Source organism: Balaenoptera musculus, chromosome 17, assembly GCF_009873245.2.
Source record: "Balaenoptera musculus isolate JJ_BM4_2016_0621 chromosome 17, mBalMus1.pri.v3, whole genome shotgun sequence".
Lineage (NCBI taxonomy): Eukaryota > Metazoa > Chordata > Mammalia > Artiodactyla > Balaenopteridae > Balaenoptera > Balaenoptera musculus.
In genome coordinates, this window is record NC_045801.1 from 56,931,432 (window position 1) to 56,957,173 (window position 25,742).

A 25,742-nucleotide genomic window follows, 5' to 3' on the forward strand; every position below is an offset into this window, starting at 1 on the left:
CCATTTTATATATTGTCCTCTCAACAGCTGTTGGGACATGTGTCAAGAAGGCTGTCTTTTGCATGTCTTTCACTAAGACTCTAAAACAGACCTAATTATGCGTGGAAAATTAGTATTTTCTTATTGCCAAACTGATTCTATTGGAAAAAAGAAAAAACATTCAGAAGGTAGTATTAATAGCATGTAAGGCACCATGCAACTATGGAGCCTATTTTTTATTCACTTTAACTGAATAGATTTCCTGTAGTCCATTTTTAAATTTCCCTTAGTTCAAAATTCACTTAGGACATAGACTAAGATCTGAAGGACCTCTAATTTTCTTATCTAACTATAGATCCAATAACTGAATTTCCTACACCAGCTTCCAAACATTGGTCTGTGATGACTTGTAGTGAAAAAGAAAAAAGCTCAAGTAACAGTTTTTTCCATAAAGCTAAACATGATATTCTAAGTTTCAACTGTGTTCATTTTGGTGTCAAAATATCCTTCATGAGATATTTACACAAAATTTTATCAACATTCTAAGCAAAACAAAAAGTTGATAACTACAATGGTCCAAAAAATTTACAACAAAAAAATCCACCTTGAAATAGAAATTTTTGGTCAATACTGCCTTAGCCAAAATGCTTCTCAGGTAATCTTTCATTTTATTTAGGACATCTCCAGTGGTGAGGGGGTTTGGTTTTTTTCCTGGAGTAATCCCACTTCATCTTCATTTATTAAAAACTGCTTTTTAAACCTCGAGCACTCTGAGCAGTTCCAATCCTAATCCCTTGGAACCGCAGACAGTCTATCTATATAAACCATTAGAATATATCTAATTCTGCCACATGACAGTTCTTTTAAAAGTTTTTAAAGATACTAACAATTATATGCAATACAGGCATCCCACCCATTAATTTGCTGTTTTCCAAACTAAATCAAAACTCATTTCTTTAATAATTAAAAGCCTGGATATCTAGTCATTCTATGATTTCCTTTGGGCTATTACTAACACCACCACCACAAAAACCTCTTAAAAGTATGTTTTTTCTGTATTATTAAAAAGTTTCAGACTTGAAATTTATATATTTACTTATAATCCATTAATCCACTAGTATGCAGCAAATATGAGATGAAGTAGTTCACCTTGGCTTTTCAACCCATTTCCAAAAGTATGTACATTTCAGGAGGAATATTTCAATGTTTTCTACAACCTGTAGAGAATTCCAAAAAAGTAATAAAGATGAAAGACAATATGCTGATTACAAAGCACTGCTATTAATTAAAGCAGCTCTCCAACCATTACTAGGAGGTAGTTTGGGTCTTTTATGCACTTCACATAAAAAGAGACAAACCAAAAAACCCTTAATATTCTACAATTCAAACTTGTAAACCTTAAGTACAAAGGTATCTGAATTATACATAAGTCAAATTTTACAAAGGTGTTCCCGACCCCAATTAGTCTAAATTAGTATATGTTAAAAGCAAAGAAATCTGAATTAAATGTCAGAGTCAACAAAATTCACAAAGCCAGAAGCAGTTCAGTGCTCACAAGTTTATATTTTTAGGTTTGATAAAGATTCTTGTGTATTTTCTAAATACACAGACAAAACAGTTGTGGAAGTTTACATACATGTCTTAGGACACTTATACTAGGTAGGTAAATTACATTAAAAAATTGGTCTTCGTAAAAGATCTTCCCAAAGAGCTTTTACAAACAGCAGGCAGAAGAAAGTGTTCTTTTATGTTTACAGTGTTTAAAATGCTGATTCTCCCATTTCATAATGGCCTCAACCATCCCTCTCCTAAACCCAAAATTTTGTTCTCAATAGCCAGCATATTCCAAATTTTAAGTACCCAATGTCATAAAATTCAGGGCTAGAAAACATCTTTTAAAGTGTGCTTATCCCTAATACATTTTAAACTACCTTGAACGGTTCAACTTCACTTGAAAGTAGGGATACAGCAAGAAAAAAAAACCTTTCCATTTAAAATCCTAAAGTGACTAAGAAAAAAACACCTGTTAGTTCTAAGCATGTATATTATGTACCATAGTTAAGTTTAAGGATCTGGGTGACTGAACGGCACAAAAACTGGGGTTCACATCTAGTTCTTCAGTTAAAAATCATCCTTTTAAAAATGAAAATGCTATAGCCAATTAACAGCATGTGCTACACTGAGGTTGGGTATCTTGCTTATAATCATGTGATGTAACAATTGCTGTACTAGGAGGAAAGAGTATTAAGGATATTTGGGGGAGGAAGGATTAGACATTCAAATTCCTAACATAGCTGTTTTACAGGAAAAAGATGTCTCCATAGACAGACTCCTTTAAAGAGCTAAAATCCTACAAAAGTTGGGGCAATAGAGCCCCCTAAAAAGAGCATGGGCTTCAGAATCAGACCTGGTCAAAATCCAGCTCTACCACTTAGTAACTGTGTTACATTAGTGAAATTAAATTAAGCAAATTTCAACGGAGCCTTTCCTCTTCTATAAAATGGAGACAATAGCACCTACTTATAGGGAATTTGATAAGATAATGTAAAGCGCATGGCACGTGCAGGCACTAAAAAAAAATGCTAGCTTTTGGAATTATTCAGAAAAATAACTTTTTCATCCTATGTTAACATCCTAAAAACATAAATAAAACTTATTGGTTTTAAATTTTATGATTTTTAAGAGCCATCTTCCATCACACTTTCCCCTATTATACTACTCCAGTCATCTTCAGGCCTTTTACAGCACATTGTATTACTACAAATTTCTAAGCCCCAATCTTTTCATTCCCTATTTTCTCCCTATTCTCCACCCCTTTCCCCACTTCTTTTCGTCTTGGTATCCATGTATTATTAAACAACTAAGATGTGTCATGCCCCTATTACGCACCAGGCAGTGTTCTAAGCGCTTTACATGAATTAACTCATTCATCTCACTCTTCCTTCATCAGGATGGCTCTACCAAAACCAGCTCATGTTTTCCCCCCAGATTTCAGAGCTACTCATTACTGTTCAGTTTCCCCTTCCTATAATGTTTTTTTTAGCTCTTAATTGCTATGGTGCTAAAATTTAGCAAAATATCTAGTGAATATGAAAAATGAGGGCCAATAACAATGAAAAATCAGGGACCGTATGAAGTAACTGTCTCTGAGACTCGTAAGAAAGAATACATGATCTTGATTTATGAGAGGGTCTGTTACTACAAAATGAATAGGAAATGAACAGTTTATACTCTTCCCCTTCATTAAATAAAAGCTCTAAAATATTTTTCATTTAAAATATAAGTTACAAGAGAAAAATTCAGCAAATGCGTAACACATAATTCCGCCAGGGCTCCACAGACAAAATTTTGAGTATTCCATTGTCACCTCTCTGAGACCAATCATAAGTTCTTAGTATCTATCAACTTCCTGAAATTGTACTGTAAGTCAGAAAAAGAATATACTTAAAAAAATAGAAACATCCAGTAGTATACCTTAGTACTAAACTATTTTTTTAAAAAAGATCTGGAAGGGAAAAGGCAGTCCCCTCGAGATCATGAAACAAAATAAGTTAGGCAGTCAGCAAGTAGAAAAATCTGTCAATTCTGTTTCTGGTAAAATGTTTACTTTAAAGACGAAATTTTTATATAGGCTGAGGCTAATATATTCAAGAGTATAAACATTTTTCCTTTGGATTACCTTTCTAAAAACAAACTCTTAAAGTATATTTCAGTTGACTAAAAATATAGCCAAATCTGTCACAACACAACATAAAAGGTAATGGACAATAATTATAGAATATTTTAAATTAACAGTAACAAGCCATCTACATCAAACCTTGTTTCCAACTAAAACCAAAACGAAAGCACAACAATCCCGTAGTGTACCAAGAGTGTATTTCAATTTACTGTATGCAATCTAACAGAAATTTGGTCATAATTTACCAGATATACATAAATGATTTAAGTAGTAAAAGAAAATTCAGTTTAAAGAGAGTAAGTTCATATCTTAAGGAAAAGTAAAAGTACATTAAGAATGTAAAGCCAAGTCCAGTTTCTATGCAATAAGTGAACTGTAGTTCACTTAAGTGAATCTAATAAAGCAGACTTAGGTGATTTTTAGATATATATCTTTTCTCTTTAATATATATTTATATATAGACAGATCTACCAATTGTAAACTATGGTTTATTTTAAAGGAGAGGGATAAATGGGATGAAAGAAATCTTTATACTATACTTACATATTCACAAAGCAGAACATTTTACGTTTAAAATACTTTTCCATTCATAGTATCTTTGCCCAACTAACGTCTACTTTGGACCCAACCAGAATTACATTTTACTCATTTGTCTAGAACATTGAGAAAAAGATGTACTCTTCAGTCTTAAAAGTCAAACCAAAACTATTCATGTCAGTTTTTCAGTTTTGTAGAAACTATGATAAAGTTTAGGTGACAAATGATGCATCTAACCATGTAACTGTACTTTATCTTTCTTTGATTTATCCAAGCAGAAGCATCAGTGTCTAACGTTAAACCATTTTTCTACTGAAATCAGAGACGATAAGAAAGCCTGTCTCTTAAAAAACCTATCATCTTTTCAACTTTGATCGGATGGAGCACCAAAAGGATTATGTCTGTCAAAGTGTTCTTTGCAATTTTTTCCACACGACTAGCATAATTTAGTTACCTGATATAAAATAGGAAAATATACTCAATTTCTATTTAAAAGAAAGCTGAAAATATGATATCCCTCAATCTTATATAATATACAATATGTTCCTGATAAATGTTGTGCATGTTAATATCAATTACGTGAAATGCTGCTGTGAGTCAATCAGCTAATTCATCTGTCATCAGGCTAAATAAGTCTGGCAATTTCAACTTAACACATCACCCCCTTGTACCATGAAGAATTTAGTTAACAGAATAAAAATTGTAAAGCCTCTCAATGCTTTATTTGTAAGATTTTTGCAGATTGTTGAATCATGGTGACTACTAGAAAGACTATATATCAAGATGTAGTGACTTCAAGGAATTGAAAAATAAATTAACTAAATTATCTATCATAATTTCAAACACTGAATACCCCAGTAAGTATGAAACAAAAGAGAATGCACTTTTTGTGTTAATTTTAATGATAAAAAGGGCACAGGAGTAAAAACCTGATATTTCACTTATATTGCATAACAAGCTAACCAAAACTGGACATGGAGGATAAATTATAAAACAAATCATTTTATCTATGACTTTTCTTTCGATTAGATTTCTGTCTTTTCAAATAGGACTGAGGTATAGTACACTGGCAAAAATAAAAAGAAGCAAACAAGAGTAGTGCCAAAGTAACAGATACCCAAAACCGAATGCCTTGTCAGAAAACGTCATATAGTAACCATTTATCAGATTAGAGCAGCAGGAAAAAGTTACTTCTAAATCATAATCATTTTAGTGGTATTTGTCAACCTCACCACGGTACTTTGCAACATCATTCTTCATTTGTAAAGTAGTAAAATTCATGTCAAAAAGGAAAAGGGGAATGGAGGAAGTCAGTTAGTTCATTCCAATAAATTACCTCTCCAGTTCTTAGAGACATGCCCATCAGCACAAAATTGAGAAATAATACCTAAGACTAGAAGAGACTTGGTTTAAGTTATGAAGCAAATTAAAATGGAAAATACAGAAAAGTAGAACCAATGGGGTTGAAAAGGCCCCTCACTGAAAATCTGTATTAAAAAAAATAAAATTAATAAAAATAAAAATAGAAACAAAACTCTACTAGTACAAACTAGCCTGAGTGGTTTGATGGACAGAGTAATTAGGTCAGCTGTCACTGTACTCTTAATAATGGATTTTCTTCATTCATGTTAAAGTGGCACATGAATGTAAGCTTTTTAAGAACAGGTACTATATTTCCATAGGACCCAAATAGTTACTGTATATCCTATAAATAAAAAATATTTTTACTTTGATAACTGACTGAAGATGTGTGGACTCCATGTAATCCAACCACAAGGTTGTCTGCTGTACAGTCCTGTGCAAATATAAAAAAAAATTTTTTTTGCTATAAGGCTTTGACCCTACAGTTTTCACAGCAACATAACTACCATCCAGCATGTACCATATTTTGCAAGCCTTCAAGTTCAACAGTTCAAATTGTTGATTCATATTATGTCCAAATGCAGCATCCTTGAGGAGTATAGTAGGTCAGTTAGTCATCTAGAGACATACAAACATCTCCGGATTCATCCCATCGAGATGCATCATTCTGATCTTCTCCATCATCAACCAGCTCTTCGTCAGCTTCTCCTCCTCCGTTCCCCTCATATTCTTCATCCCGAGGGAAATCTGTATCCTGTCCCTGATCTACGCCTTCCTGCCCTCCTGGTTGTGATTTATCTGCACAGTCTACACAAACACCATAGCGTCGAGATCCATGTCTTATTCCAACACTGGCTGCTAACATGAAGATCTTCTTACACACCATACATTTATATTTTTTATCCTTTTTATGCACCTAATTGAAGGGGGGAAGAAATCCAATGTAAGGATAGTACAGACAATATAATACATTTGAACCATTCAAATTAAACGTCCCATTTAACAATGAGTAAATACATCATTATCTTTCTGTATCAAGTTCAGTACTGGTTCATAAATCACATTCATTGTTTAAAGCAATTTATTTAATAATCTACCTTCCTTAAATTTGCAGGTAATAGTGTTAAAATATCTTAAGCTTCACTGACACAAATATAGTTTATCTCAAAGATCAGTTACATTTAAAGTTACTTACCAGGGAATGTCTTTTTACATGTTCTCTGCGAGTAAACAGTTTCCCACAAATATCACAGCTAAATGATCTGACTCCCGTATGAATGAGCAAATGCCTTTTTAGTGTTCGTCTGTATTTGGCTACATAGCTACAATGAGGGCATTTTAACTTGTTCATGATTAGAGATGATTCACCTTTGAGAATTAAAAAACAAACAAAAAAAAGCACTTATTATATATCAAACAGAAAACTTGCTATCAAAAGCTTGTCTATTCCTGAGAACAGGGATTATTATAGGGCTACTAGTATCTGAGTTTTTTAGAACCCAGAATGTGGAAGCTTTTAATTGATAAAAAGTATTAAGAATTCTATAGATGTTTGACTAATACTTGCCATTTTCCCAAGTTTCTTGTTTTGGCCAAGATTCAGGCAATAATCCATACTTGAAATCGTTAGAAGCACCTGGTATCAATCCATACTTGAAATCATTTGAAGTACCTGGTAGCAACCCATACTTGAAATCGCTTGAAGGGCCAGGCATCAGGCCATACTTGAAATCATGTGAAGGACCTAAAACAATTGAAAAGTGATCCTGATGTAATGATGGTAATTAAGATCTGTCTCTTATTAGAATAAAAAAAATCTATATTTTATGATAGAACAGCTTAATATAAAATAGCTGAATTAAAAACTATATTTTAGTCTAAAGCTGAGATGGCCTCATACCTTATTATCCCAATTTATAATATCCTGGTTGGCAGGCTATTAGAATAGAAAACAAACTAAAGTTTAAAATACAATTCAACCACAGAAAAAAAAATCCAGTAAAATAAAAATACTATTTAATGGTATGTGGAGCCACCTGAAACTACCCTTTTAATAGCTGCTGTTTCTAACTATACTATCACTTAAGACCAGTATCAGCTGTGGAATGGGAAACCCAGCTGTGGAATGGCATAGTCTCGTATCAGTAGAGAAGAAATGGGCTAAGGATGAAGAATATAAATATAGGGTAATTACAAATGTAAAGTTCTTGTATTATTAGACCCTTGTTTGTTGTTTCAGACACACTGGTGCAAGGTAACGGGGAATCTGGGGGTTCATCAACACCTCTCTAATGTCATCCTTAAATAAAAGTCTGGAAAGTAGACTCAATGAACCTTAGGGAATTTGTGCCTGGGGATCTTCAGACAAGCTAAAGTAGGAATCATCTCCTCTGCATTTAATTCCATCTTGAATATGTATGTAATTCCTCGGATCCAGGAATCCTTTGGCAATGTGAAGATATCCAGAATCCCCCATAACTACTGACATCCTATTCCAATTGACCATCAACTGCTGCCTCTGGATTATCTTCAATAGCCATCTGCTTGTCTCCCAGCTCACACTGTGCTGCCTTCCTAGAGTTTATTCTCAACACAGCAATCAGAGATTCTTTTAAAACTTTAAATCAGAGCAAGGACTAACCATCGTACTCATAGTACAAGCCAAAAACTTCCAATATACTACAAAGCCTTACCTGATCTAGCCCTTGTTTCCAAACCACCCCCTTGGTTACTCTCTTCCAATCATACTGGCCTCTGTGCTGTTCCACCATGATAAATTGGCTCCCACTTTAAGGCCTTTGCACTTTGCACTTACTCCTTCCCCTGCTTAGAACACTGCTTTCTAGGATATATGCACAGCACACTCGTGCAGCAATTTAATAATTTTCCTCCCATATACACGATTTTATAAAAGAATGCTTGCCAAATGGGTTTTCTAAGAATTCAATTTCCTGTATCTACTTCCCAGATACATTGCTTCTTTTAAAAATTAAAAGAACTTAAGGGGCTTCCCTGGTGGCGCAGTGGTTGAGAATCTGCCTGCCAATGCAGGGGACATGGGTTCGAGCCCTGGTCTGGGAAGACCCCACATGCCGCAGAGCAACTGGGCCCGTGAGCCACAATTACTGAGCCTGCACGTCTGGAGCCTGTGCTCCGCAACAAGAGAGGCCGCGATGGTGGGAGGCCCACGCACCGCGATGAAGAGTGGCCCCCACTTGCCGCAACTAGAGAAAGCCCTCGCACAGAAACGAAGACCCAACACAGCCATAAATAAATAAATTAACTAATTAAAAAAAAAAAGAACTTAAGATTTCCCTCTTAAGGAAAAATTGAAAGTATCAATACCCAACAACACAGAAAGGTCTTAAGGTATTTAAAAATTGCAATTCATTACTACTATTGTAAATTGTTTTGTACCTGGCATACCTTCACCCACTTTTTTTTTAATGTTAGGAAAGCCCTCTGTATCCATAATTATATCATTTAACTGTAATACTGCTTGGGGTAAAGTTTCAGAATCCTAAAGTGAGACACCATATCTATATGTGTGTGATAGAGATAAGGTTGGGAGTAGTAGCCTGTGAAAGTTCATCAATTTTCAGTTTCACATTTCTACATAAAGTTTGAGTTTTATGATTCATAGCTCTTGTCCAAATCAGTACAAAACAAAGTAAGCTCTAAGAGCAAGGACTGTGCCTGTTACTCACCTCAGTATTTCTAATGTCCAAAACATACACCATTCAATTATTTGTTGAATAAATGTATCTAGCAAAGTGCTAACATGTACTATTTTTTACTTGCTCAAAAAACTTGGAAAACTAACCTCATAAATCATGTTAGGTATGCTAATATCCAACAAAATATTATTCACTGCATAAGAATAAAGAAAGCAGCCCTAAAACAAGTGATGACTTGATAACTCAAGATTCAGAATTGAAGATTTTTAACACGTGAAATGTTCCTCTAGACCTATAGTAAGATACAATAAAAAGCATCCATGGTCCAGGCAAGAAAACCGTTATGTGGAATACAAAATGGTAATTCAAATTAAGAAAGCCTCATCTCAAACTTCTTTCGTCTCTCCAAATTCTTATAACCAGTACAAATTACTTTTAGGAAGTATAAGAGCAACTTGAATCAAGGTATTACGCCTTTGAGTGGGATGGAGAAAAAGGATACTTTGGAGTTAGAGGATGCAGAAAATTAAAATACAATTGTTACAAATAAAGAAGGGAGACTTCAAAAACACAGACTAAATGCCCAGAATTGGCAGTACCAACTGACTAGTATCATGGCAGTACCCGCCCACCCAAGAAAACTGTGCCAATGCATTTAGAAAACAAATATACAGTAAAAGTAAACACAAAAACAGCAAATTTCAGGTAACTATTTTGGATTGCAAAGAAGGATACATTTAATGTTCAAACAATCTGATAAAACACCCATTTGAAAACTGAAAAAGGTATTTCCTTTGCAATTCATAAAACTGAAGGATCATTAAGGTCATTAAGTTCTAAAATTGTGCTTACTGTTTAATAACACCCTTCTGGGTACATTATTCCATAATGGCAAACTAAGAAGAAAGCACTTCTTTTTGATGTCAAAACTGTTAACACAGGGGCTTCCCTGGTGGCGCAGTGGTTGAGAATCTGCCTGCTAATGCAGGGGACACGGGTTCGAGCCCTGGTCTGGGAAGATCCCACATGCCGCAGGGCAACTAGGCCCGTGAGCCACAACTACTGAGCCTGTGCGTCTGGAGCCTGTTCTCCGCAACGAGAGGCCATGATAGTGAGAGGCCCGCGCATCGCGATGAAGAGTGGCCCCTGCTCGCCACAACTAGAGAAAGCCCTCACACAGAAACGAAGACCCAACACAGCCAAAATAAATAAATAAATAAATAAATAATAATTAAAGGTGATAATTTAAAAAAAAAAAACCGTAACACAAGGGATCTCAGTTGCAAAAATACTATTTCTTTTTTTTTTTTGGCTGCACCGTGCAACTTGCAGGATTTTAGTTTCCTGACCAGGGATTGAACCCATGCCCCCTGCAGTGGAAGCACAGAATCCTAACCCTGGACCGCCGGGAATTCCCCAAAATACTCATTAATGCATTAGAATGTCCCCTAAAGAGAAATGACTCTAAATCAAGGATTTGCTTTTTAAGAATGAAGTGAATTATATGGACCGTCCTCCACTGAATATGTTTATGTGCACAAATTTAAATTTTACATCTGAATTCACATGCCCAACTAAATAAACCCATTCTTGAGCCAGATTTCTAAAACAAGAAAGCAAAGTGCAATAAAGTACTCTTGGCACTATTAGTGATTTTCTGTACAAGAGACAAGTGTTCAAAATTCAACGCATCTAATCTGTAAACTGCTAACTTCAAAATCTTTGTAAATTCTTTTCAACAGTTAGGAGAAACCACCTTAAGGCAGTTTCTTCAGAATTATGGCTTAATTTTGGTCCGTGCACACTGTATATTCAAAAGCCCCTGAGAGTTTTCTGTAAAAGTACCCCCATAGTTGTCCCGGTCCCCATCAATTGTTTATAAAGATTTCCAAAGCTACAGAAACTGAATCACTGAATATCCCATATCCCTTTATGTATCTTCAACAAATGTTAGTCTTGTCACATGTGCTTTCTATGTATACATATACATACCTTTGTGTACTATTTGAAAACAACTTGCATGCTTCATCACTTCACCCCTAAACACAGCATGCATCTTTTAGAACTTCCTCCTATATAAACCATAGTGCCTTTATCACATCCAAGAATTTTTAAAATTGTTAAGACTATCATTTAACCCAGACTACGTATTCACCTTTCCAACTATCCCCAAAATACCTCTTCATTTTTCTCTTTTTTTTTTTGGATCAATGATATAATAAAAGATTGACATAATGCAAATGCATTTAAGTTGGTCTCATTGGTCTCCTTCGACCTAGTGGTTCCTCTGCTTGTCTTTCTTGGCATTAACATTTTAGAATCTGGACGTGCTGGATTTGGAGAGATTCGTCTTTTTTTCTCCTCATGAATAAAGTCGAGTGAAACATTCTGGCAAGTACACTATAAGACATAGGTGATGTGTGCCAGCTAGTGCATCATACCAGGAGGCATACTAAGTTTAATCACTTGGCTATGATCATGTTCATCAGATCTCTTGACTGTACAGATATCTTTTCTCCTTTGGGAATAAAAGTAACCTGTGGTATGATACTGAGACCACACGAAAATGCTATTACAAACAAACTTTCGCCCAGTCATCATGGGATAAGCCCATCAATGGTGGCTTACTATCCAATGATGACCTTGAATTATTTCCCGTGGACATTGAAAAACAGGTGTTTTTTCCAATTCTATCATTCTTCTATGTTTATTAGCTTGGCATTCTTCTGTTAAAAAGCTTTCTTCTCCCTTTTTAATTTACCTATATTATTCTTTGGAATATTCATGGATTCTTTGTATTCATGTGCACTTCCCCCAAAGTAGTTGTTATAAATATCACTATTTAGAATTAACGTTTTCTATAGTCATCAACAACCACACTATTATTTTACATCAAAGCTAATTAAAATACATTAGTCAACCATTCTGATAGTTACCATTCTTATTCCATCTATATACTAGCAGAAAGCCACAAGCTCTATTAACTTAATTGCTTTTGATATTTAAGAGTTTTAACAACTCTGAATAAATGACTCCCTCAAACAAGAAATACCTATCCATTTGTATTTACCAGGCTTCTAAATTCTACAATCAACATAGCTGCCGCAGACTGAAAGTGTTTATACCTAATACTTTCCTTTAAGGAAGAGAAACTGCAGTAGGTCCTTAATAAACACATACACAAATACCTCCCAATCTTCAAATCCTCTTAAAGGTACTCCTGCTAAAATTCTATTGTACCTACCAGCATCACCTCCATCTTGACTGGAGCCGGCTTCAGCCAATAAATTTGTATTCACATTCCTATCACAATCTGGCCCTGAGAGTAGAGCACCATCCAGATCTGAAAAGGAGATACAGAATAATCTGTTATTTACAACCACACAATAGCCATCACCCAGAACACCACTCTCTTCTTGGAATTGTTTCTTATGCAGACTAAATAGAGGATATCTGCAAGTACTGAATAGCTACTATGTGGTTAACGCTACAAGGCACAAAAGCATACATAAGACATGTTTTTCAACCACAGGAACAAGTGCACACTCCACAGGAACACCAGCACACTAGATTAAGAATGAGCTTTAGAGCCTGGCTCCATTTGTACAAGCATGTGCCTCAGTTTCCTCATATGCATCTACCTATATCATAGATTTGATAAGGAAATTTAATTAGTTAATGCAAGCCAAGTGTTACAATTATGGTGTCTGATACCCAAAAGATAGCTGCTACTGCTAGTATCAAGCACTAGATGTGTAAAACATTGTTTCTGTACTGGTTCAGAAGTGGAAAAGACCAATTAATACTAGATTAGTAAAGGAAGACTTCAGAGAAGAGGTAATTCCTAAGAGTTAATCTTGAAATATGGAAAAGCAGCATAAAGGGCATACTAATGAGATAGTACTTTTGGTTCCAATCTGTTATTTCCCTTGAATCTGTTCCATCTCTTCTTTTTCTCTACCGCTGCCTTAATTCAGGCACTCATCATTATTCTCCTGGATTAGTTAGTGAATTACTTCAACAGTTTCTTGGTCCCCTTGCTGCAAAATACGGTGCTCACTCTTCATTTCCCACAACATTGCCAGAAAGATCTTTCGACAACATAAAACATGTTGTTCCTTTACTTAAAATCATCAATTCACCAGTTTTTAGGATAACCTTCAAACTCCTTAATTTAGAATACAAGGTCCTAATATTCAGGTTTCTATTTATGAATCTAGCATCATCCCACTGGTACTATCTACTCCTCAAATCAAAGTCTCAGAAGACATTTTTCAAATGCCACTTTTAATAAGCAATCTCTCCTCTACCTCCCATTCAAGACTCATCTTTGGTGTCACCATCCTATACTACCAAGAATTCAAGATGGAGACTGAAGTATGTGTTACTTTCATTTCATTCAATAAATACTGAGCACCTTGGAGGTCACCTGGTGATCTTAGAGTGGTACTGGTGGATCAGCTGGCAAGTAGAAAGAGTGAGAGTGGCCTGTGCTGTGAATGGAAGATGAATTAGAGATACATACAGACAATCTGAGAAATGTGACTGTAAAGGGCAAGAGTGAGATATAGGGTACGAGTTTTGGGTTTTTTTTAAGATGGAATAAACAAACATGTTTAAATACTAAAAGGAATAAGTCACCAAGAAAGGGAGAAGACACTGAAGAAATACTGCAAAAAGAAGGAATTATCATTTTGTAAGATTGCTAAGGAGTCTGGGATCCAGAAGCGTTAAGACAATCAGTATATACAGAGAGAAGTTTGAAGACAAGGCACTTAAAGACTAAATGTCTATTGGCTTTTATTTTCTCGTAACTTAAAACAGTAGAACGTGAGGTTACTGCCTAGAGTAAATGGGTTGGAAGTCAGAAGGAACAGTAAATAGACACAGACTCCTTTCCTGTTCCTTGAGAGCAGGGATACTATCTAGATTTTATTTTCCCAGTATTTATCATAATGCATGACAAATAAAAGGCTTTTCAACAAATGTTGTTAAATGTTGGCTTCAGTAGTCTGCCCTTTGCAACCTGTGTTACTAATTTAAACTTATGAAGAATAATTTCTCTCCGGAGTTCCCTGGCAGTCCAGTAGTTAGGATCCAGCAATTTCACTGCCGTGGCTTGGGTTTAATCTCTGGTCAGTGAACTAAGATCCTGAAAGCCATGTGGCGCAGCAAAAAAAAAAAAAAAAAAAAAAAAAGGAAAAAAAAATAATTTCTCAGTTTTCTGGTATATAATAACACTAAAACATCGATTAACTGAAAATTAATTAATTGAAATTTAGTGGCTTTGCTTTCCTATGAAAAGTTAAATATATTTCAATAATCAAAAATAAAATTTAAATCATTATTTAAAAATGTTACTTTTCCCAGCATCTTTTGAAAAAAGTCATTATTCTAAGTGTACAGTCTGTTCCGAGTGCACTTCTTAAAATCTGCCAAGCAGATTGTAAATACAGGGTGTTTCTATTTACGTAATATTCTATAGTGATTTGTTCAAGGCTTTCAAGTATTAGGATTTAACTTGTGATCTTTAATGCTACATGGACACTAATACAGAATACCTCAACCTAAAAACTTAATGGATGGCAAATGTATTCTTTCTGCGTACAATAACAAAATCACATCCATACTACAGATGTTAAAACCCATTTGAAAGGTACCAACTACTTGGTTCTTGATACCAAAAATAAATCTTAAAATAGGTGAGCTCGTCCAGGTTGACAACAGCTTTCAAAACCACGCTTAACTTAGGCATCAATACATCATATCACTGCTGTACCTTATCTGAAATCACACAACCCACTAGCAACTTATTTTTAATCAGCTGAGTTGATGTGAGTAAGATAGAAGCCAGGCAACCAACCAATCACTTGATACAAGAATATATTCTGGGGGCTTCCCTGGTGGCTCAGTGGTTAAGAATCCACCTGCCAATGCAGGGGACGTGGGTTCAAGCCCTGGTCCAGGAAGATCCCACATGCCGCGGAGCAACTAAGCCCGTGCGCCACAACTACTGAGCCTGTGCTCTAGAGCCTGCGAGCCACAACTACTGAGCCTGCATGCCACAACTACTGAAGCCTGCATGCCTAGAGCCCGTGCTCCACAACAAGAGAAGCCACCGCAATGTGAAGCCCCCACTCGCCGCAACTAGAGAAAGCCCCGCGCTCAGCAACGGAGACCCAACGCAGCCAGAAACAATAAATAAATAAAATAAAATAATAAAATAAACTAAAAAAAAAAAAAAAAAAAGAATATATTCTGGGACTTCCCTGATGGCGCAGTGGTTAAGACCCCACCTGCCAATGCAGGGGACACGGGTTCGAGCCCTGGTCCGGGAAGATCCCACATGCCGCAGAGCAACTAAGCCCATGCGCCACAACTACTGAACCTGTGCTCTAGAGCCCGTGAGCCACAACTACTGAAGCCCGCGCGCCTAAAGCCTGTGCTCTGCAACAAGAGAAGCCACCACAATGAGAAGCCCACGCGCTGCAACGAAGACCCAATGCAGCCAAAAAATAAATAAATAAATAAATTTAAAAATATATATATATATTCTGCTTCACCAGGAACTCTTGGTCATCATCTTTTTCTCAAAAAAGTAAACTCTAATATACTTTGCTTTTGTGACATTCATGACCTTCCTATGGAAATCTTTCTCTTAATGTAAACTTAGCAAAAAGGGCTGAGACCTCTTTGCAAACAACAAAAGACCTTTTTGAAGAGCTATTAAAACATTAGTTTTATAAGAAAATAGGAGGTATATGTACACTATGTAATACCATTCAAATAATCAGAGCTAAATGCTAAGCCACGTGCAATTTCTTCTATTTTTACAAACGTATTTTCTTCAGTGAACAGATAATAGCTGACCCCCTCCATAAGAGAAAAAAAAAAACAGGTTTTATGCATAAAGTCTTTTTGTATATGCAATCTCATTTAAATTTCACTACATATTTATATAGTTAAGAATATTCTTATCCTCAACCTTTAAGAGGAAACTAAAGCTAGCGCAGAGTGCTGCACTGTTTGTTAACTGTATTACACTGCCTCCTGACAACAAGAGCACCAAACCTGGCACTAACCAGGCAATTAAAAAAAAAAAAAAGTACAATCTGCAATGTTGGAAATGAGAGTGCAGAATTATAAACATCTTAAACTTACTTTCCTAGTGATACTTGATATCTACTGCTAAATGAACAAAAACAAACCTACCTACACTCTGTGCCAAACCAGCCTTCACTCTATTAACCTCTTTACTTAACAAAAGCACCGCCAAAATCTTAAGTGTACCTAGTTATTAGCTGTCATTGTTCTTTAAGTAATACATTTTTGTCTATCTTCAAAGCAACTTCCTCCTTAGAATGCACTTTTTTATACTTCTCTGATTAACCATGTATTGCATTCTTTAAAAAAATGACATCTTATTCATGGGTTTTTTAAAAACCTGATTACCAAGCAATGCAAAGAGAATGAGATGAAAAAAGAATGGTATAAATCTCAGTCTCTACCTTCTCCCAAATTTATAACAATCATAACTTAACTTTCTTCACAAGGAAAGAGTAGCAATATTTACCCACTTCACAAAGTTGCTATGAAAAGTAACATTAGTAAATAAAAATACTGCATAAATTATAAAGTGCAACATAAATCATGATGTCCTTAAATGAGTTTAATCTTGGTGCACGTGGCTATAGGTTTCTCTTGGACCACATTGGGCTAGCATCACTTCCAAAGCATCTGGTGCTTAGTACGGCACCTGCCTGTAGTGCTAAACAAAGCTATGTTGGGAAGGAGGTCTCCCTGACCGTTTGCTTTTGGTTCTCAAAATTCCAAACATAAGGCAGGTGCAGACTAATCCAGATTTTCTTAAAACACAAATATTCTTGAAAAGAATGAAATATGAGAGAGGACATCAGAAATCAAAGTTCTAGAAATAACTACAACTCCATCCTACAAAAACTCAGTAAGGTCTATTCAACTTTTGTTTTCATGTAAATATATACTAGCAACAAATTTCTCTGAAGACAGTTTCAGAGAACTAAGTCTGATTTTTTTTCATAAACAGTTATAGATTTTTTCTATTCATTCACTGTTTTCGAGTTTTTTCCCTTTCAGTGGAGAGTAAATTCAGTTGCAATGAATTATACAAAGCACCCTTGACAGTCTATAGCAGCCTAGAAACTCAACAAATAGCAGTTTCCCTTTACCTCCAAACTCGATGATTCAAATGACAGACTAGGCTCTACTGTTTCTTCTTTGCTTCTATTCAAACAAGGCTGTTATTTCTTCCATGACTGGGCCTTAACAGGTCTCCTCGGGACACTCCCTCTCCAATTCATAAACAACACCCTCCAAATGCCTTTGTGTTAAAGGCAACTCGGATCCCTATTTAAAAACCTCTCACTGCCTCAGAGTCTATAAATTAAAATTCACATTTATACCATGTCAAACAGAGAATTACAATCTGGCCCTAACATTTGACCCAACCTCATCTACCCCTACGACACTCCCCTTTCTATTCTTTCACCCACTTACTCCAATTTCTTGCCACCTTGCACCCTCTCCTGGCAAACTCCTATACAATACAAGATCCAACTCTATGAAGCTTTCTCCAACTCTTATGAGCAGTCAGGAACCCCCCCCCCCCATTGCACCCTCTGCCATACTTCTGATTTTAACATTTATCACACTGCACTGGTATGTTTCTACCCCACAGCCATCCTATTGTGAACAAGTTCTCAATCTTGACAGCAATATCACCTGACCTGTTGCTCAGTTTTTTGCGGATTTAAATAAAAATTTTATTACCAAATTTCCTCTTATGATGTGGAAAGCTATTTTGGAGTCCCAGAAAAGTAATAATATGTGATTATAACATAAAATTTCTGGTCACCCCAGAATATTGAAGCTATATCAGAAAAAAAAAATTTAGTCTTACAAAAATTTTCAGGGGTTGACACAGGGTTTAGACAGCTTAATCCCATCAACAGGTAGAAGTCACAAAAATGCTTTTATAACTGATCCACATAAGGCTTCCTCAACACACAGCTTTAGTCTGGCCACACAAATTCTATTTCTTTAAGGCTTATAACTTGAAGAGAATGATCATTAGTGTAGCCATCTCTTGGATCAGATACGGCAGACAGGGAAGGGAAAGGAACACTAGGCAGAGGAAAGTGAAGAAGGAAAAGAAAGATGGTGGAATATTCCTATTACCATATAGTTACCTATTATCATCCTTTTAAGATTAAATATTGAGGAGTCTTATATATTAGTATAGTTTGCAGTCCATTAGCTAGTGGTGGACATTCATTTTTTAAAATGAGCATCAGGCCTTCAAACTACCATTTAATACCCAAATGTAAGTTTCTAGAGAAAAATGACTAAGTCACTTGTAGTTCATCCTTTGTAACATACTCAACCAAAAGGATGCCTGCAACGTAAAGCAGTACATCTGGAATCCCTTAAGAAGAAAGAACTAATCCAGGTCCATAAACCTGTTATGTAAAACACTTGGGCTAAGATGTAGAATGCATAAATTTTCAGATTTTAGGCCAGTAATAACTACAACACCCCCAGTGGGTGTAGGGTAGTAACCTGTAATCAAAATGGTATTTCTGCAACGAAACATATGGATATTCACATTTTAGGAAATAAGTAAAAAATATAAATAGGTGGTTTTGCTGCCAATTGATTATCAGGTTTTGTTGCCAAAATGATTTTTAAAAGCTTTGATTTATAGCCTCCAAGATTTCATAATTATGAAATTTTCTTTCCTTCTAATTAGAGACATTATGTGTGATGAACTCAAGCCAAGTTAAGTGGAAACATTTTAAGTAGTTCATACAGTAACTTTATATGGCATGGCCAAAATATTGGAAAATCTCAAATCAGACGGCCAATTTTCAAAGTTGTAAAAATGTTTAAATTAAAAAAAAAAGATCATTTAAGAAAGCATTTCAAGATTCTGCAACATCTGAAAGTGATGCCGTGTATCAATTATCACCCCAAATATAGAAGGGCATAAGTGCTGGTAATTCACTACTTCAAGTATGACTCATTAGGATATCTTAAAGATATATAATTTGAGCATTCTTTTCTCAAAGTTGTTTTCTAAATACTCGAATTAAATGCTTTTTAACCAAAAGACAATTACACAAATTAAAGATGTTAAAGCTTAAACATGAATTCAACTCTACTTGTTGGAATTAATAAAAATTCACAAATGCCACAAAGCTGTTTTCCCATCCAAAGTACAGATGAGAGAAAGGAACATTTAGATTGTTTAAAAGAACCCTAAATTATATCCTTTGATCAACTAAAACCACCTTGCATCTGAGTATTTGTACGGCATCATGAAAAATTCAATTATCTAGATGAAATTTTACCAGCTTTTATTAGATAAAAATTAATTATATAATATACTGTTGCATTTACTAGAAAACGCTTTTGAGGAAATTGTAGATTATACTACTTGGTGTCAACTATACAAAACCCCACTGGAGAAATTCCTTTCAGAATTCAGTACCAGAAAAGTTTGTCATCCCACAGAACTGGTATGTTTCCTCACTTTGAAGGGTTTCTTATCATCTTAGAACCAACAAAAAGCAATTTTAATTAGGCTAACCATATTAACACCCTTGGCTAGCACACTTCTTTATTGCTAAATTTTATTTGTATTTTGATAATTTGTTTCTTGTCAGTCATTCAAAATCTTTGTTCAAAATGAGGTATGTATTGCATGCATACATAAAATGTACGTATTACATGCAGAGTACAGTTATTTACAATGGGGGCAACCTGCCAGTGTGACTGGCACAAATAATACAAAAATACAGATTCAGAAAACCCAATGTTCCATGAGTCCAGAGTAGATCAAAAATGGGATTAACACACTTGACTTGTTCTAACAGTACAGATGAACACACTGTGTGAAACAATGTAGGCATTAGTTATTTTTGCCCCTACAATTTAATTTCTAATCTTAGATTTACATGTACTTTATTTGGCTGAAATTTGTTTTCTGGCTGTAAATCAGGAAGGTGAGGTTTTGAAATTTTTACATTATCAAAGGAACTCATTAAATGACTCCTGTTTTTCCTATTTTATTACCCAGAATTGTTTTTCCTAACAGTTTTAATTATCCCATAAACCCCAATAAGACAGTAAAAAAGACATAAGTTTCTAACTTTTCCTGAGTTCCACTTCCAAATATCTTCATATATCAAAAATGATTTGAAGGGAATCCCAGTATTGAGTCAAATAATAGGTATACTAGCTTCTTTAAGATTAAAAAAAAATACCATCTGAATACAATCCCTAAACCTTCCTATCTCAATATCTCAATTATATTTATGAGGCATCCAAATACCACCTTCAACATTATATGACAAGAAGACAACATTATTTAGAGCTGTGATTTACAAATAGTAGGCTTAAGAATCTGGGAAGTCACAGTTCCTACAAGAGACCCACAAATCCAAATATGCCAAGCACTGCTTATAGACTAAATGTGTAATTCACCACTACTTTTCAGATGTTTAGGTATAGAATTTTAAGTACGTTTAAAAGCATTTATTTCACTGAAAAATTTCACTATTTTTTCAATAAATGAAAATGAAAAAAAGTATAACCATTAATGTGGAATTCATTAAAATGTTACAAGTTTTAAATGGACCTCATTTTTTAAAAGACTGGGTCACTAGTTTATTAACTGCCAAGGTTTTAATGCCAGACAGTCCTAACATGGAACCTGCCTCTATTTTTACTAACTGAATGACCTTGAGAAAGGCCTTAACCTTGGTAAATACAGACCCACTGTGTTCTTTACTGGTCAGAATTTGCCTGGAGAGTTCTAGTCAATTCTGTGCACCAAAATTTCAGGGTGAAACAAACTGTCTATGACTGTTAAGAAGGGTGTAAAAGGGTTTGGAGTTCACAAGGTGGGAGGTACAGGACTTAGCCTAGAAGAAGGGGACTTCAGGGGAATTTTTTAAATGTTAATATCTGAAGGGTTATCAGGTTGATTAGAGAGATTAGAGGTCAGGCTCAGATTATACTACTAAAAACGGTAGAATTAGGAAGTTAAAGAGAAGCAAATTTTAGCACAATATAAAGTAACTTCCTAATAATGATATTCATTCTACCCTGGAACAGGCTGCTTAAAAATGTATTCTAAGTATTAAAACAAAAGGTCAGGCTGAGGCTATAAGACCACCTATCTAGAATTTGGTAGAAAGTACACTGCACTGGAAAACTGATTTTAAATAATCTCAACAGCCTTTAAGGGGGACTAAGATGACCATGTCAGCTATGTTTTTGTATTTGTCATTTTTCATAATAACCCTATAAAATAAATAGCATATTCTAAAGAAGAGGAAACCGAGGGCACGAGTTTAGCTTAATTTGATTTAATATAGTAAGTGGCAGAGCTCACTTCCCAATCCTGATTCAGTTTGGGCTCTTTCCTCTACATCAGCGGATTTCAACCTTGGTTCACAACACAATCACCTGCAGGGTTTATAAAAGTTTCAACAAACAGGCCACATCCCAGACCAATTAAATCTATATCCCTAGCAGAGAGATCCAAGAATCATGACGGCCTGTAAAGTTCCCTAGTAATGCCAACATGCAGCCATGATTAAGACCCACTGCTCTATACCAAAAGTTGGCAACACTGGAACACACCCATGTTCATTTGTTTACATACTGTCTGTGACTGCTTTCATGCTACAATGACAGACTTAAGTAACTGACTTTATGACCAACGAACCCAAAAATATTTACTGGTTGGCCCTTTACAGTAAAAATTTGCCAGCCTCTGGCTCTGTATCATATTATGTTCTAGCTCTTACAGGACCCATTTTCTGCCACTGAATGAAGGTGGATTCAGAGGCACTAAAAAGTTGTGAAAAGTTTTAACAGCTGGAATGTAGCACATCACTGATACAACCAAACTTGTGAGTTAAGCAAGGTTCATCATATACTAATGTGGTATCAATGACATAACAGAATTTTCATTTATAAGATATTAGAGATAAGTTAAAAGCATACTAGACTACCAAAAATTAATTTATGATAGACCTAGTCCATTGATACAGCTAGGAGTGCTTGCTAAGATAATCACTAGCAATGTTATTTTTGAAAGCATGCACTGTGGTTCAAATTACTGCTTTTCTTCTCTTTGAATCACTCCAATTATGTGTGCATTAATTTTAAGAATGGGTTAGCTCTAATTAGTTTTGTCAATCAACTACTATACAAAAAAATCTGCTAACTACTTATATTGCGTGTTATCTATATAATTTAAAAAAAAACACTACAGGGTTCCCACCATACTACTAAATGATTAATTCATGCAGAAAAAGACAATGTAGCTCTAATTCTGAGAACTGCTTCAAGGTCTTCTACATTAAAAATTAAGACAAAACATAAAGTGCTCAAAGCTTTGAGCACTTTATGTAGTGTAGTATTAATAGTAAATAGACTTTCTTAAGAAAGTCTATTTACCATTAATACTTTAAAGAAACTACTTCTGGGGTTTTATTGCTAAAGACTTGATAAGTAGGAGGGGAAAGATCAGCAAATAGTATTCATTACACATGCATGCTGATTTTCACATGATTAAAAATTTCTACCAATGAAAATTAAACCCAAACCTAAACAGCCAGAGGAACCATTTCACAGGATTATGGCATTTTGCCCTTTGGGAACTAACAACAATGATTCTCTTTAACAGAAAGTACTCCATCCCCAGATGATCACCATCATGTAAATCAGACACTGAACAGTTATGCTCTGAAGCAACACAAGCACTAAATCGTATATGACAGTGGTAGACAAGTCTGGGGTCCACAAAGGAAAATCTCAAACCCACTGGGCTACTTCTTCAAATAAGTTAAACACAATCAAATTAAATGTAAAGAAAAGTTTCAAATCTATTTTCACTCTTCAACAATGGTCCCCCCACTCACTCCATTTTTTAAAAAACCCGCACTACAAATGTAATATGCTAAGGTTCTTATATATATTCCTTTGGGAATATATTGAAGAGAAAGGTCTCAGAGGCCTCTCTCTTACTTAACTAATGTAAATGAGAATGAAAATGAGGTAACAGTGGGACAAACTTAAAATATTCCAGCTTCTGAAAGATTTATGGGGAGCACAGAACAGTAGCTCTAAACAAAGTAGAATAATCCCATTAACATTTGCAAACTTCTATAAAACAAGTATATGTTTACGAAGAAAACTGAGAGTAAAGAATGTTAACTAGATCTCAAAAATGTCCTGAAATGACAAACGGATCACACATTACAACCAGAAGATTTTATCTTTTCCAGCACTGGGTACAAAAAGTGATCAGAGGCTAAAGATCAGGAAAGTCAAAGAACTATACATGGAGTCCACATTCCGTAAAATATGGGCAAATTCCTATATTTAACACAACCTTTGAGAAACTCACATCTACATGCTTAGAGAAAAAAACTAAGACATGCCAAATCTTACATTTAGTATAAGATTATGTAAGATATAATATGTGCTTGTTTGAGTGATTTTTCTCCCTTCTATTATAAAGACTCAAATTTTAGTATTACTTATGTATATTATTTTTATAATGAAAAAAATACTTTAAGAATACACACAAGATTATATCCAACCAGAAATAGAATGAAAACTGAAATACCTTTGTATATACAATATTTACCTGGTTCTTCCTTGATGAACGACAAATCTTCTTCTGGATAGGCAACAGATGGCTGCATCACTGAGCAATCTTCTAAATTTGTTTCATTATTAGGTGGTATATTATAAATAAATCTCTTCGTAGCTTGGGTTTTCCTCCTTGTTTTGCCAGTCTCTTGAATTCCCTGGGAGCCCATATTATTCCAAATAAACACTTTTGTTTGACCTTGAGACTCATTTTCTGTCAATTCAGGTGAACCATCCTGGACCCAACTACTGTCATTCATTTGGTAGTTTTCTATTTGGCCCTCGTCGACGTTACAACCATCATTTTCAATTTTTACATTACTTGCCAAATTGGTAAGATTCCGTGTTGCCCAAAAACTGGCAATTTTTTGATCCCGTGATGAAGACAGGCCATCTCTGTTAACTGGTTTTCTATTATTATAGTCCACAACTACAGACTCTGGAGCTTCTGATTTAATGCTTATATTTAAGGCATCTTTAATGAAATTTCGGCAAGTTTGAACAACTTCACTCATTTGAAGATAGCTGGCCACTGTCATTACTTCAATGGCATTTTGGCTTGTGAGCACCAGGTTACCAGAATACAAGAAGTCCAAGATGACTGAAAAACCTTGAACTGCAGCAATATCTAAATGGGTAGTATTGTTTTGGTTAGGGCTTTCTTTGTTTGAAAAGCAATATAAAGTCTTAAAGAAACGGCTGCCTGCAACCAGGATGTTCTTATGAGCTTTAAAGATTTTTCCGCTCACCACAATGCTGACATCACAAAGAATACCTTTCTTCCTCTGTTCATTTAGTTGTCGAAGAAGTTGATAGCAATAAGAGTTCTCATTTGGCCTACTATTAAAGTCACAGTACCCCTCCTCTGATGGTATTTCTGACTCCTGTAACAGATGGAAAACATTAATATTAAATTTTATTTACTTTTTAAAGCCGTCAGACCAAAGACAACAAATCATTATCAGTAACTTTTTAAAAAGCACTATCAAATACACTAATTTGTTAGTAATCATTACATATGGAGACTGAAGTGTTCACAATCCCAAATATTGAGAGGAAAGGAGTGAACAGCTTAGCTTGCTGCAAGCCACTGTTAACATAAAAAAAAAAAAAAAAGAAACATCCAAGTATCAGCAGAATTTCATTTAAAGAATATGTATCACATATCATGCTATCCTTTCAAATATAGCTGAAGACATGGATTAAGAATTATTTAAGGGACTTCCCTGGTGGCTCAGTGGTTAAGAATCCGCCTGCCAGTGCAGGTTTGAGCCCTGGTCCAGGAAGATCCCACATGCCGCGGAGCAACAAAGCCTGTGCGCAACTACTGAATCCATGAGCCACAACTACTGAAGCCCGCACACCTAGAGCCTGTGCTCCACCACGAGAAGCCACCGCAATGAGAAGCCCACGCACCACAACGAAGAGAAGCCCCTGCTCACCGCAACTAGAGAAAGCCCACGCACAGAAACGAAGACCCAACGCAGCCAAAAATAAAAATAAATAAAATAATAAATACATAAAACTCTTGGCAAACATTGAGTCAAACAGTTTAGGTCAACAAAGTTAATTAAATCTAACTAATGATAAAGTTAAGACCCTAATAAAAAATGTGCTTCAAGCTACAGGAACAACCAAGTATATAATTTCCCAATCAATTTTCAAAATGACTTATCTCTTTAGGATCATAAATACTATCCATCAGGTAAAATTCCTGAACTCAAAATTCTTAATGTTTATAATCTTCCCTCTCAGCAATCTTATAAGTACTCATTACAGTTCATTTTAGCATCACTAAA

General features: G+C 35.3%; 1 protein-coding gene across 1 annotated transcript in view; it reads right to left on the minus strand.

The window, feature by feature from the left end:
- Positions 1 to 1,522: 1,522 nt before the first annotated feature.
- Positions 1,523 to 25,742, minus strand: part of ZBTB10 (zinc finger and BTB domain containing 10) — a 35,518-nt gene continuing 11,298 nt past the window's right edge. Inside the window, 5 exon segments of the mRNA XM_036830576.1 lie at positions 1,523 to 6,473; positions 6,753 to 6,925; positions 7,125 to 7,301; positions 12,479 to 12,577; positions 23,939 to 24,827. Of these exon segments, the coding sequence (XP_036686471.1) occupies positions 6,168 to 6,473; positions 6,753 to 6,925; positions 7,125 to 7,301; positions 12,479 to 12,577; positions 23,939 to 24,827 (1,644 nt within the window). The 3' untranslated portion in view covers positions 1,523 to 6,167.